Here is a 14,974-nt window from a genome sequence, read left to right on the forward strand (position 1 = left end):
TCTCATTTCATGCTGTAATGGAGATTCACTGCTAGTTTTAAATCCATAATTTGCCATGAAACCCTCGTCTCAGGCCCGGGGTGAGGTTGGAGCAGAGAAGCGGTGAGCTATTTTTACCCCCGGAGGTCTCCCTCCTCAGCTCAGCCAGTCAGGTCTCCCTCAGGGCTGGCTTTGGCCACCGTCCTGGCTGTGACACCCATGGTGCCCCGGAGGCTAGAGTCAGGAGAGAGGTGATTCCTCCCCCGGGTGGAACCCGCTGGTCTTTTCGGTTGCTGTGACTCTCCCCCCGCCCCCGCCACCCACCCCCAGCACTTGGTTTCTCATTAGGGGGAATCGATAGAGAAGCGGGGCCTCACGCTGGGGCTCTCATGCTCCACCTACCCCATTCATTTCTGGCCCTAAAGGGTGGGAGGGTCAATACTTTGTTGAGTTACTAAGATCTGTCCATTTCCAACTGTGACAGATTCTTGTGACTGTGTCCCCAAGTCTTTCCCCAGGATTCGGCCTGCTCTGAATTGTGTGTGTGTGTGTGTGTGTGTGTGTGTGTGTGTGTGTGCATTTGTCCTCGAGGTGAGGTGTCTGTGTGTGTCTACAGCTGATGCGTGAACAGGGAGCCTCGTACGTGGCCAGCTGGGTTTCCTGACGGGGCTCCGGCAAGGCACCCGGACACAAGTGGCCTCTCGCCTGGGCTTGGAAGGGATGTGGGAAGCCAGGCCCAAGGCAGAGGAAGCAACCCCGTGATGGCAGAGCAGGCGAGGGCCCCCTCAGGGCAGTGGCTCTCATTCCCTGAAGCTTCTGGTTCCTTGCCGAATGGCAAAGGGCAGACGCCAGAGGATCAAGGTCCTGACTTTTGCAGCTCTCCATGGTCTGAGCTCATGCTCCCCTTTGCTGAGTAATGGAGTCTGCTCGGTGTCTCCCAGGGTCACGCTTGGTTAAAGCAGTGGGAGAACTATTAGCCTTGCTCCTCAGAGCCAGGGAACAATGGGAACAATGCCCCTCAGGCCCGACCCCCAAACCGCCATCTAATGAAGGTGAATCACAGTCAAACTGTGGCATGGATTTGCACTTCCTTTTCCCGGCTCCTGATTTTATGAGAGAGAGAGAGAGAGCGTCCAGGGATGGTTACGTATCACTATCCCGGGTCTCATGGCGAGGACCTGGGCCTGCCTTGTCAGTGGCAGGCCTGGGGCAATGATGCGTGTCTTCCAACTTTCAGGTGAGGGTCCCTGTCCTGCTTAGACCTGGAGGAGTGCCAGTGCCCTGGGTATGATGGTGGCACCCTTCAGGGGTGTGGGGCTGCCTGCGGAGCCTCAGGCATGGAGTGATGGGGACCCTGAGGGGTCAGCAGAACTACGGATGGGGTGGCGGGGGTGGAGATCAGGAGGCTGAGAGCATTGCATGGGCAGCAGGCCCAGTGGGCTCCTACAGAATCTTCCTGACTTCCTTCGTGCTGGTGTTGAAAGCAAGAGATGCTAGAAGGCGGAGGGGAAGGGCTGGCCCTGGGTTGGCCACTGGGGATGCTGCCTCCAGCCCAAGGCAGTGTTGGGCCTCCGGGCCACTCCAGCAAGGCCACCTAAATAGGCTGGTTAGCTCTCTTCTCATTGGCTGGGTCTGGGTAGGGGAAGGCAGGGGTGAGGGCCCTGGCATCAGGTCTCCTCACTTCCTGCCTGCCCTCTGCCTCCTACATACAGGCCGAGAGGGAAGCACTGAGGTTGCCTCCATTCCTGAGGACCCCAGAACCCTTTGGAGCCTTGAAAGTTGTCCTGACACTGAGGTTGAAATGAAGGACAGGGAGATGGGAGTCAGGCCTTGGGGGGGCAGGCACACCTTTCCATGGCAGATTAGATAGCCAGGGGGAGACTGTTGGGGGGGCAGCAGGAGGGAAGGCCCAGCTCTGAAGTGTTCTACGTACTTGACCCCGTGGCTACAGGGACCTCCAAGGAGACCCTCCATCACTGCCTCCCCCCAGCCTCCACTTGCCACTGACAACTGCTGCGGGCAGCTACTCAGGGGGGGCATATGGCTAACTACCTTCAATATAATAGAATATAATTATATTATAATGCAATTTCGAAGTCGGAGACTAGTAGTCACCTTAAGGTAACTCAGTGCCCTCAGGCCACGCTCACCTTAAAACCTGCCAAAGCAGGTAAGCACAGAGTTAAATCGGGAGGGCCAAGAGGGGCATGCAGTGGCCCAAGAGACACGGAGGAGGGCCCCTAAGAAGGGCAGAATGGCAGGAAGGGAGTGGGAAGGAGCTGGTGGCAGGGGCGGGGGCTGGGGGGCTGGGGCTGAGGTGCACAATAGCTCAGACCCCCGGCTCCCATCTGGAACTTCAGGAGATAAGGATGCTTCCTTTGCTCCTCTCTCCCATCTCTGGCTTGTTTGCTGCCCCTATTTGGGGGTGACTGCAGGGTAATGAATGTGGCAGGAAGCAGGCACACAGCACAAATGAGATACAGCACCTAAGATCAGGCCGGGGCCCAGGCAAAACACGCTTAATAAGGAGATAAGGAAATCAATTCTGCTGGTCTTCCCAGGCGCACGAGGCCAGGAGGGGCCCGTAGGATTCGTGTCTTTTTGCCTTGCATGCTGGCTGGCAAAGCCTCTCTAGGACACAGAGCCCGATCCCCCAGGAAGGAAGAACTGCTTGTTGGTGTTGCTTTAGCACGGCAAAAATAATAGTAGTAACAACCACCACGGGTATGATAATAACAGCCAGGGCTTCTGGGCTTTGCCGCTTACTGGGCGCTGTTTTGAGAAATGTCTTCTATCAATTATCCCGTTAAATCCTCTCTAGGACCCTATGGGCACAGGGAGGACTATACCCCCATTTTACCTACGAGGAAACCGAGGCACAGTGGGCAGGGGACTCTTCCAAGGTCGCAGCACTGGTAAAGTGACACAGCTAGATTTCCGGCGTTGGCCATCTGGCTTTCAGAGTCTGGGCTGTTACCCTAAAGCCTCGTTGCCCCTCTAAACACAACACGACACAACATGGCACAATATGACACAACTGTGGGGCTCAGAATCTGCCAGGTACCGTTCTCCGCGGTGAGGTGCAGTGCAAACTCCCTGCAGTTTGCCCCAAGCCCTCTTGCTACGGTTATATGATGATCATTGCTGAGCACGCAGTGTGTGCCTGCAGGCTGTGCTGGGCGGGATGCCGAGAGACCCACTGCGGGAGACAGACAGGGAAACGGTTCCTTTCAAGATCATGTGTTGAGTATTGTGATTGAGGTGTGGATGGAAGGCTAAGGGAGCACAGAGTGGGACAGGCAGGCCATGTGGTGTTCAGGGAAGGCTTCCTGGAGGAGGTGATGTCCAAGATGGATCCTGACAGGGGAGCAAGAGTGGGCCAAGGGAAGAAAGGAGGGAAGGACATTCCAGGCAGCAACACATAGGCATGAAGCCACGAAGTGTGGGCAGTGGAGGGTGCTGTGAGCTGGTTCTTGTCCCCGGCGCAAAGGGGGTGCTGGAGCAGGGGCTGGAGGGAAAGCAGAGGGCAAGCTTCAGAGAGGGTTTGGGCTTTGTTCTTTGGGGTGCTTTCTCACCCCTGAAGAACAGGTCAGTCTGTCCCTTACTGACAGGGAGCCTGTGGCTGGGTTTCTTGCCACCAGTTTCTGGAAGAGCCATTTTAAAAGCCAGTGTTCTTGGGGCGCCTGGGTGGCACAGCGGTTAAGCGTCTGCCTTTGGCTCAGGGCGTGATCCCGGCGTTGTGGGATCGAGCCCCACATCAGGCTCCTCCGCTATGGCCCTACAGCTGCCCTGGTGGAGAGATACAGAGGGGGCTCGTGGCTCTGGAAACTCAGGGACCCGTCCGGACCTTCTCTGTTTGCCCCGTCAGTGTCTGGAGCTTGACATCACTTTAAAGACGCCCTCTTTATTTGAATTGACTTAGTCTCCATCATTAAATAATTCATGTTGATTTAGAAAGCTTTGTTTCTAATGGGAGCCACAAGACAGCAGAGTTAATATTAGAACGGGCCAGGAAGATGAGGGAAATGGGAGGAAGACTGGGAAAACACCCTTTTAAATAATTAACCCGCCATCCACCATCCTCCTCTGCCTACTTCCAATCCCCCTCACCCTGCTCTAGTTTCTCGGTTTCACAGCGGTTGTTATCATCCGACGTCCTGCGGACCCACGCAAGGTGCTTGTTTAATCTCTTTACTGCTGATTGACTGGCTCTCTCTCTGCTAGAACACAGGCTCACCAGGGCAGGGCTGGCTTTCCCTTCCACTGACCGATGAACCTTACTTGCCGAGCTCAGTGCTTGGCACCTAGTAGGTGCTCAGGAAATATTTGTTGTTTAAAACCTTGGCTTCAATTTCCTCCCTGATCTGGGTAGTCCAACTCCTCGATTCTCAAATTTTTGGGCGGTTAGCAAGATCAAATGCAGTATCCTCCTTACGGCTCTGGCCCTGGAGCAGTAGAGATATTTGTCAACCCTGGGGTCTCTGCAGGTGGGAGAAGGACGCAGTCTGCGTGTGTGTGTGTGTGTGTGTGTGTGTGTTAGTTGGGGGGGTGTGTTAGTCTGGTGCTCACAACAGTTCTGGGAGATTGTGTTTTTATCATCCTCGTGTTATAGATGAGGAACGAGAAACTCCACTCATTCATTCATTCATTTAAAAAACCCCAAATAGTATGAGGAGCTACCGTATACTAAGTGCTGGTTATAGAGAGTTGAACCAGAGGCCCCGTGGGAGGGCTAAGGACCCCGCCCAAGGTCACACCATGAGTAAGCTGCGTGTAGGGGTTCTGCCGCCAGCCCCTGACTCTGCCTGCTACACCCCGGCTCTGTACACGTCCACGGGGGTCCTATGATGTCCTGCTAGGCTGAGTGCCCGCAGTCATGGCTTGGAAAGCACGGAAGCTGCAGACAGAGGGAGGACTCTGGGGTTAAGACGTAGAGTCGAGTCCAGAATCCCAGGGCTGGGCAGGACTTTGAGAGTTCCCCTCTCCAGAATCAAAGTAGGGTGCTGCACAAAACACTCTATTACCTTCTGTGCCTCAGTCTCCATGTGAATTCTGGCTCCGGTGGGGGATGGGCCATCTTCCTAAACTACTTGGTGATGCAAGCGGGGCTCCTTATTGTAGAAGTCACGGCATTTTGGGAGCCCAACAGTTCTTAGTGACCATCTTATCGATCACCTCCTTCATGTTACAGATGAGGAAACTGAGACCCAGAGAGGTGGAGTATCGGGGCCAAGATCACACAGCTGATTAATGGCAAGACCATGACTGTTGCCTCCAAGTCTGCTGCTCTGGGTACCATGATTCTCGAGACGTTCTGCAGGTGGAAAGATGCCTGTCTCGACCTGGCCCGAGTCAAGGCATGGTCCTCTGTGTCGCAGAGGGATTGCAGGCTGGCTATTAACCTGGGCCGGGGCCCCGGAGTCTTTGCCTGGCTCGGCTTCCCAAACTCTGTCCCTTCCCCCTCTTGCTCTCCTGGTCCCCTAGCTCCCTCCCTCTGCCTCCCAGGGTAGCAAACGCTCAGCTCCAAGTTGCTCCTTGCCTGATTGCATCTGAGAGCTGGAAACACAAGGCTAATTAATGTGTCTGTGACTCTAGGCTTGGCTGTCGGGGCTGGGTCCCCATGCCCTCCCTGGAGCACCACAGGCTCTGTGAGCTGGCCCTCTGGCTTCTCCAAGCAGGCTGCTGGCAGATGCATATTTTAACAATGCACATCTGTTGGCTATATAATCTCTCGTATTTGCCCTCCTCACTTGGTGCTTTGATGGAAGACCCCCAGGGGTCTCCCTCTGTTCCAGCCAAAGTGTTTGCTTTGCAATTTTGCTGGAATACCATCTGATTCTGCTCTCACATCTTCTGCAGGTTCTAATCAGGCTCTTACTTTATTTAATTAAAAATCTATCTCAGGCAAATACAGACTAAATTAGGAAGCTCTCTCATTCCTGGAACACAGGGAAGGCAGCCCCTCCCTTGGGGAACTGGCTGGGACATTTTCCCGGGCTGAGATGTCACAGCAAAGCAGATGGGGTCTTGGTTGGCAAGCTGGCTGGCCAGGGTAGAAACACCCCTCTTCCCTCTGCCGCTGAGTCTATTCAGCATGGTGAGCAGACTAGAGCTCCCTTTCCAGAAGGCTGGGTCAGCTTCTGCATGCGGGGCCTCTCTCCAGGGCAGTAGGTGGGGCTGCATACAGCAAAGAAACTCAGTCGGGCTGGGTGCCTGCTGGACCCGCCAAGGATGGGGGGCACCTGCAGGGCCAGCTCAGGGGTGGGACCCTGGGTGATCAAGAGGGGCTGGAGGCAGAGCCTGGGGCAGCTCTTTCTTGCCTGGGGTTGGTTTGTTAGGAGGAGTGTGTCAGTGGACTCTTTGAGGAAAGGGTGCTGGACACAGGCCTGCTCTTTTTCCAGCTCTCAGGAATCCAGCAGAGGCTAGCCTGCCGGGGTCACCCGGAAACTCCTCCTTCCCCCTCTTCAGCTGCCTTCCAGACGAGTAAAGCACTTTCCCCACACAAAGCAGCTCTGTGCCAGGTCTGGCCACAGGCGAGGGAGACCGGGGAGACTTTTCGATGTGACCTAAGACAAAACCAAGTCTGTCCAGATGAGATTCTGCGGCCCTGCTCTCAGCAGCCCGGCCCTTAAGCAACCAGACGAAGGAGATTGTGCCGGCATCTCGGGACGTGACACCACTGGTTTGGAGTTGGACAATCTGGGGTCTATTTTGAGTGGCAATTAAGCCGTGAGTGGCTCTGCTCTCTGAGTCTCAATTTCCTCATCTGTATAACATTTGGAATAATCTGGGCTTGGTTATCTCCCTGAGAGAGGAGAGGGGAGGCAGGCTGTGAATGGCTGGGCGTCACCGGGCAAAGATCTGACGGTAGGACAAGAAATTGAGGACGAGAAGCATCTCCATCTAGTTCAGGTCCTGTGCGAAGTCGGGAGTGGGCAATGCTTAGGTCCTTCTCAACTTAGCATTCTTTGGTACCCTCTTGAAGGGGGACAAGGCAGCAGAAGGCAGATTATTTTGAAGGTGGGGAACGGAATCGTCTGTGGAGATGCACGAATCTGTTCTGACATCGCACAACACTCAGAAATCAGAAAACATATTAGACACTAACTCCTCCCGCTCATGTCCACACCGCCACACCACACTGTACCCCCATTCCCATTTTAGCCTCCACGTTGGGAGAGATGAAGATGTCCGCCTCTCCTTTTCATATCCCTGATTACTCTTCTGCAGGCCCTTCTGGACCAAGCCGTCCCAGCTTACATGCCCTGCCAGCCCCAGTTTCTTTCCTCTTTCCTTCATCGCAGACTAGAGGAGACTCTGGGGTTGAGGGGGGGTCCGGGGGGCCGGCCCTGAGTTCTGCCTCCTGTCTCTGAGAAGCCCAGCTCCCAGCTCAGTAAGTGGTCCTCCGGGGCTCGCTGTCATGCTTGGGATACTGTGCCCTGCGTGCTGCCGTGTCGATCTGAAGATAACCTGACACGCTCCTAAATATTTCATCAAGGCTGCCACATTCCTTATCCACCAGGTGAGGAGGCCGCCCCCCCCATCTGCTGACCCTGAGGTCCCAGCTTCACAGCAGCTGGTAAGAGGAGGGCAGGGTGGAGCCCAGGCTCCCCTCTCCACGGCCTGTGCCCCGTCCCACCCAGGGCTGGCGGAGTCTCACCGAGGGGGCAAGGCGGTGGTGTTGGAGCCCTAGCCGGGAGACCCTCAGGGCCGGGCCCTTTGCATCTCTGAGCCTCAGTTTCTCATCCGGGGCACAATCCCTGTCCCACTGTCTTGCGTCGGAACTGCTGAGGTAACATACAGGGAAGTGCTCTGACAGGGACTGTAGAGGGTACGCCCATGTCTGCTCTTATGCCGTCTGTGTGCGGCTCGGTTCTCAGGGGCCTTGGGCCTCAGTAGCTGCTGGCTGGAGGAGGGAGTTGACAGGGCCTGACCTCGAAATCAGAAAGGGGCTGTTTAAGAGGCGGGCAAGCTCACTCCCTTGTCTTCAGGCAGGTCTGCCTGAGTGAAGGAGTGGGGACCTCTCTGCAGGGTGTCCCAAGGGTATTGGTCTCCTGGGAAGCCAAGAGGAAGAAAGGCCAAGGGGCAAAGGTCTGATTTGGCGTAAGAGACCAAAACAAATTTTCCTAGGGATGATTTAGGCAGTCGGTTCTCCAGCTGAGAGCCAGGGTTCCCAGGGAGCAGCAGAGGGTGGGGAAGGAACAGGTGCAGGGGTGGTCCCTAGGGATGCTGAAATCATGCTTTTTTAGCACCCAGTGGGAGAAAGAACAGACTCAAGGACGTATCACATTCTTCTCCGTATCTCCATCGCCTAGCACACGGCCTGACAACCATCATGCGTACAGAACAGGCTTCCTGATGGAATAAATGGGCATTCAGGAGCCCCTTTCAGCCCCCTAAGCTGGAGTCAAACCCCCCTGGGGTTGGACAGGGTCACAGGTCGGTTAGTAGTGGCCTTCTGATTTCCAGAGCTGAAACTTTCACTTTCCCCTTTTTGGCAGGGAAGGTGGGTCCTGACCCGGTGGGGGTAGCAGCGGCTGGAGCCCAGTGTGATAACCCCTTTGGGCTTTGCCCAGCAGGGAGGCCCTTCTGGAACTGAGCGCATGGTGCTTCCTGCAGCATCCTCGCCCCCCGTGTATCAACGGTTCTTACCTAGGACAGTGAGGCGTGCGGGGCGAGAGCGAATGGCAGCTTGGATGGCCTGGCACTCGTACACGGCGTCGTCTTGCAGCTCTGCTCGCAGGATCTTCAGGTGATGCTCCCCTGACAGGTGGTTCCCTACCACCAGGTACTGCGGGTAACCTGTGGAGACAGTAGGCGTGTCGGGGGGGTGGGGCCAGGGGTGGAGGAGGCACTCCTGCCAAACAGGCCGGGTGGTGGGACATGTGAGCAGGGGCTGGTCTTGGAGGCTGGCAGGGCTGGTGATGCTCAGGGCCCTGACCCGGGTGTGAGGAGCACAAAAACGAGAGCTTTTCCTGGGGACTGGACAGCATGGGTGTGCGTGTGCACGCGTGTGTGTGCGTGTGCACGTGCGTGTGTGTGTAGGTTTAGGAATGTTGGAGAAGCTATGATCAGGGAGGATAGAGAGAGCGGAGATTGTAATGCTACGTGTGGGCAGACACAGCAGGGTCAGTGCTCTGGTAAGCAGTGAGCTCAGCGCTGTGGTTTACCAACCAGACATGCATTTTGATAAGGAAACACACAGAGAGACAGAGAGACCCAGGCTGTGATTCTCAGCAGACAGAGCAAGAGAGAGAGAAGAAAACAGAAATCTCTGGAAAAGAATCAAGAATGACTTTGGGGGGCAAGTTTTGTTCGGGATGGGCAGGAAGCAGAAATTGAGGCCCACCCTACCAGTGCCTGGCATTCTCTGGCCACTTTGAACCCTCAAGGGACCTATTCTGGTCACTCCTACTACCCCAGACCCCAGGGCCTGATTAAGCACTTACAAGGCACTCAGGACACTTAGGAATGTGGGGCCCCTTATACTACTGGTGATGAATAATGGATAAATAAAAATTTGAGAATGATTAATCATTAATCGGCCTTCCTCCTATGTATGGTGAATATAAATGCCCATATAAGTTGTGGCTGGCCAGTTGGGCAGATCCCCTGTCCCAGACCTTGGGCCCTGGACCTCCTTAGTCTCTTCCAGAAGGATCTCTTTTCCATCGTCCTCTTACCTGAGCTCTATTTCCCCAGCCTCCTGCTCTGTTCTCTTCTCTTCTCTCCTCAGAGGCCCGCCCACCCTCCGGCAGCTCCAAACCACTCCTCTTTCTAAAAGACCTTTGCCCGGACAGTGTGAGTTCTCAGAAATGTGCCATAGGAAGAGGGGGTTGGCCTATCTGGCCTTTTAAAGAGAAGACTAGGGCTTAAGCCAGTGAGAGAGAGAGAGAGAGAGAGAGACAGAAACAGAGAGACAGAGGGACATACAAAGGATCTCCAAATATTCCTGTCTCTCAGTGTGGGCTAGATGTGTTCACATAGCTTCCAAGGACAGCACTAGTACCAGTGGACAGAATTAATACAGGGAAATATTTTAGAATATTCTTTATATAATTTGAAAGGTCCAACAAGTATCTGGGCTGCCAGAGGTGGTAGTGAGTTCCCCACCAGTAGTGGCATTCAAGCACAGGTTGGCGATCACCTGTCAGGGGCACTGCAGAACAGATTACTATCCAAGATGGAATATTGGAGCTCTAAGCTCCCTCCCATCATAAGTTAAGGGTCTCGCAGAGGTGGGGCAGGCCTCCCGTAGGGTGAGCCATACACGGCCCACTGGCACCCATTCTTTGTCAGAGACATAGCTGTGATCCTTCCCAGGATGTATTCTGGGGGCTTGCTGTGTGGCTGAGCCCTTCAGGCTCATGGCTTCATGGCTAGCATCGTCCTCATCATGCGATCAAAGGGCCCCGCCCTGCGCAGCTGTTCTGGCCGGGCCAGAGATGCTTACAAGGAAGTCGGCTGAACCCCCGAGATCACCACCTCCCCTCCTTCCCGCCCTTCCTGCCCTCTGCTGGGCTTTGGGAAGAAGCCCAGGTAAGTTAAGCTGGCTCTCCCCAGGGCCAGGACAAGGGGCTGGAAAGGGGTTCCTGCCCAGCCCTCTCCCCGCTGCTTGCCCTCAATGTAGCTGGCTCGCTGCCCCCCAGCCCTTCCGGCTCAGCCTCTGGATCCCGCTGTCCTTGATTAGTCCCTGGTCTCCTGCAGGCATCTTGGCTGGAGCTTGTGTTTTTGTTGTCTTGCAAGCTATCAGCAGCAGGATTTCACTCTCATGAGCTGCTGAAAACATCAGTGATGGGTTTGTTTGTATTTGCCTAATTAGGCAACGAGCTGCAATGCTATTCCAAGGACTGGCAGGATCTTTGGAAAACACAGGCCCAGAGGCATTGATTCTGAGCAAGTTCTAGCTCCTTCCATAGTATCATTACTCTCTCTTGCTATGCTCAGGGAAGGCAAAATTATTGGGGTCTGGGTTCTACAGTCCAAGTGCCTGGGTTCAAATGCGGGTCTATCACTTCCTAACTCTGTTGTCTTGGCTAAATTACTTTAACTTCTTCGTGCTTCTGTCTCCTCATCAGCAAAATGGGGACAATATCAGTACCTCGTAGACTCATGGTGAAGATTAAGTGGGGGTCATCCATGTTAAGTGCGTGACACACAGTAAAGAGTCTATGAATGCTGGTTTAAAGAAAAATGACAGTGAGATGGGACAGCCAGAAAGGTCTCTGTCTTTAGAAGCAAGAAAATGCAGGGCGTCAGGCTTTTTGGGTGTGAGGTGCCGGGGTCCCACACACTGCGACTGGGTGTACATTTGACTCAATTTCTTTCTCGACTGTGACTTTGTTTACCTGTCAAATAGAGGGGGGAAATCCTTCTTTTTCTCCCTGTGGATCATTGTAGATTTATGACATAATGTCTAAGAATCACTTGCGCTTCTTAGAAGAAGAATGTTCTATCAATATGAGGGCATGCATTTATAAATCATTTCCTTTGAAAGTGTTTTCCAGCCTTGGTGACCAGAAAGACAGGTCTTCAGTGAGTGAGGGCATTATTCCCGGTCCACTGAGCTGGGCCACACAGAAAAGGATAAAGTTAAAACAGAAGAGGATAGAACCAGGCAGGTTGAAGTCTCACAATTCTGGGCCTCAGTTTCCCCACAGGGAAACCTGTGCCGTTATGGAGTGCTCTGTGAATACTTGCTGAATGAAATCGAGATCTATCACTCTCCCTTTCTTGTCAGGCAAGCAAACAGTATTTATTGAGCATGTGAGTTTCTGTCATTATCGTCATGATGCTTTTTTGGGGATCGGTGATCAAATAGAAAATACCAGGAATTTGAATTTATTGGCTTTGCAAGGAGATGGACAACCTTCTTTGTATACATGGAGTCAAGTCAGAGAGCAAAGAGACCCCAGTTCATCAGAACCCCACTGTCTCTCAGAACTTAGCAGGACCCAATCCTGATCCCAGAAAGCCATTCATGGAATTGGATGCCAGAGGGTCAGTTATGCATGTGGTGATGAATGTCTGTGGTGATCCGGGGCTTCCTCTTGGCCACCAAGCCAAAAAGACCCCAGTCCTTGACCGGAGGCTGCAAACCACTGACCAGGAACCCAGAGCACCTCCTTGGCTTGCAATGATGCTGGTCCAAGCTCAGAGCCACGCGGAGCAAGAGTGATTCTAGTTTGAGAAGGTGAGATCATTCCCCCAGTTCCTCTAGGGTAAGGAAGTTCAGAGCCCCTGAAATTGGCTGGTTCCCATAATACTTAAATTTTATGGTGGCACAGTATATTTTGGAGATATTATTGTGTATTTTATCCGTGCTCAGCTGGGCTGCAGCACTCAAACTCGGTGATGCTATTGACCGTGGCTATAATGTTTCAATATACATTTTTGGCAAGACATAACTCACATTTTAAAATATTAATTTCCCAACCATCATGTTCCTGAGTGCACTTCGATTTTTATTTTCCTGCAGTCGTATACCACGAGAGAAGCAAAGCTACTTCTCAGTCGAATACGCATTTTTTTTTCCTCCTCCTTCTACCCTCAGCCATTCCCCAGGGGCGGGGACACCCGGATCCCTTGTTCTGAATTTTCCAGGTTATGCTAAGCCTCGCAAGCAGTCACATGCCTGCCCTCCCCAGGGGAGAATAATAATTGCTGATGGGTGAGTGACCGGGAGGATGATTCTATTCTTTTTCCCCCTGGGGGAGAGGATGGATCGGAAAGACATCTGTGTGAGCTTAAGGGTTGACATTCATAATTGTTAACAGATGACAGGGCATCGCACCAACCGGGGAGCTCAGCTGCCAGCGATGGGAGCCGACCGGGACATCTTGCTCGATACCAGCCTGGGTGGGCTCCACGAAGTTTGAACTTTAAACGCTCCTTGTCTTTGCTTCCCATCACATGGTAACCCCTAAAACCAACTGGGTTCCTTTGTGAGTTTTCAATTTCTTTGGCTCCCTTTAATGGTTGGGAGCCCAGCAAGAACCAGGTGGTGACTTAAGTGGGGGATACATTTTGGATCAAGAAACAGGAACCTGTTACTTTTAGGAATCTGCTTTGATTTGAATCGTGTTTGACTTTCGAAGAGATCCTCCAGGGCCCTGCTGTTGGGGTTTGGCCACCAGAATGGAGGGTTGACGTATAATTCATTACCAGTAGTTGGACAGGCTCTCAAAGTCCTAGGGATCCTGGGCCCAGAGCTTGCCTCCGCTGACTCTGCCCCGGGGGGATGTACAATGAAACCTGGAGAGTTAATCTCCAAATGCCCATGAAGATGGGTGTTCCCCAGGAGGGTGGGTGGGTCAGGCAGGGACGGGTTCCAGGCCTTCCTGGGGAGGTCTGGGGGTACTCACTTGAGAGGTCCCTGCCCACACCCAGAGCCAAGCCGTCTTTGATCCACAGGACGAAGCCATCGTACTCGGGGATGGCGCACAGCAGCGTCACTGGCTGGCCCGACACCACGGCCTGGTCCTGGGGTTGCTGGCTGAAGGAGTATACTTGGCCTAGGAAGGAGACAAGCACAGCGGTCAGTTACTTGCAGTTCGCAGTGCAGTGCCTGGAGGGCTTCTCCTCAAGTTAAGAAGCAGAGCAGAGGCTGGCCCAGGGGAGAAGCAACCACCCCCCCACTGCCCCCAGCATCTTACGTCCTGCCTGGGGCCCCGCAGCAGCTTCCTACCTGCCCTCACTTAATTCCCTGCTTTTAGCAGCTGGCTCGCCGCTCAGCTGCCCCACTCATCAATCCTTACCACACACTCCCACCGTGAGCCGGCCTCCTCCAACCCCCAAGAAGGCCATGCCCACTGCCCTCCGGACGAGCTCTGCCACTTTCCACTGGGCTGGCTCTTACTTGCTGGCTTGCGTCTCCTCTCACAACAGGGCAGAGGCAGGAGAGTACCTTCCAGCCGCAAGCGTCCTGTGGGGGTGTGCCTCAAGAAGGCAAGGGGAGGGGAGGGGTCTAGTGCGGCTTGGGTAAAAAGCCGAGAATCCAGGGAAAACATTATTGTTTCAGTGGTTCCCGGGCTGGCACAGTGTGGCACAACGCGGGCAGGAACACCCTCTTTGTCCCTTTCTTTCTGGGGGGGCAACCCCACTCTGGCTTCCCTACCACGTGGGAGAAGGTCATGGGCATGACCCCAGGCCCTCCCATGGACCCCTGGCAGCAAGACGGCCCCGAGCCATCCAAGCCAGCCAGCTCACGTGTGGTGACCCAGACACACCCACAGTGTGTACCGCATGCCAGCCGCTGCTCTATTTTAAAATATTGGCTCATTAACCTCTTCACCCTCATAACAACCTAGGAGGTAGGTACTATGTTGATCCCAGTTTTCTGGAGGAGGAAAGGGGCCCAAGGTAGTGCTTGGTAATGACTGAGCAAGTACCGAGGACGCGTTACCTTGAGCTTTACAATAGCCACAACCCTGGCACCTCACCAAGCCCCATTCGCAGGGGCTTGGATGTTCACCAAATTATCCAGGAAGTGCCTAGCGGCAGGACAAGGGCTGCAAAGGCAAGACTTTCTGGCTCTAAAGACTGTATTTTCACCTGCTGAGTTGTGCTGTTCCCATATCCCTAAGCTGGCCCTGGAAGGAAAGCTGAGGAAGCGGGCTGATGTGATCCGTGTTCCCTGGGAGGCCACAGGTGCGTGGACAAGAGGACATTGACATTTACTGAGCCCCTGGCCCACAGTAGAAAGTGCTTCATGTGCCCTCCTTTCTGTAACCTGTTTAATGACATGACAGGGCAGACACAGCCTGATGTTACAGCAAGGAAAACAGGATCAGAGAGGCAAAGTAACCTCCTCAAGACCACACAGCTAATGAGTGGTGGAGCCGGAGTCTGACCGGGGTCCCTGTGACGTCCAAGCCCACATTCTTTCCCACACCCTGTCCAGCCGATGCAGACACACAACTCAGGAAAGGTGGACCAGGTGGGCGGGCTGCTGACCTGGCCCCTTCCCGCCCCCCCCCCCCCCCCCCCCGGGGGG

General features: G+C 54.1%; 1 protein-coding gene across 3 annotated transcripts in view; it reads right to left on the bottom strand.

Moving 5' to 3' along the window:
* The window catches only part of KIRREL3 (kirre like nephrin family adhesion molecule 3), a 576,106-nt gene that overhangs the window by 94,362 nt on the left and 466,770 nt on the right, over nucleotides 1-14,974 (bottom strand). For all 3 annotated transcript variants that reach the window (XM_034666066.1, XM_034666067.1, XM_034666065.1), the window contains exons 4-5: nucleotides 13,344-13,493; nucleotides 8,632-8,781 (exon numbers count right to left, since the gene is read on the bottom strand). In XM_034666066.1, the coding sequence (XP_034521957.1) occupies nucleotides 8,632-8,781; nucleotides 13,344-13,493 (300 nt within the window). The remainder of the gene's footprint in view (nucleotides 1-8,631; nucleotides 8,782-13,343; nucleotides 13,494-14,974) is intronic.

This window comes from Ailuropoda melanoleuca, chromosome 8 (assembly GCF_002007445.2).
Source record: "Ailuropoda melanoleuca isolate Jingjing chromosome 8, ASM200744v2, whole genome shotgun sequence".
Classification (NCBI taxonomy): Eukaryota; Metazoa; Chordata; class Mammalia; order Carnivora; family Ursidae; genus Ailuropoda; species Ailuropoda melanoleuca.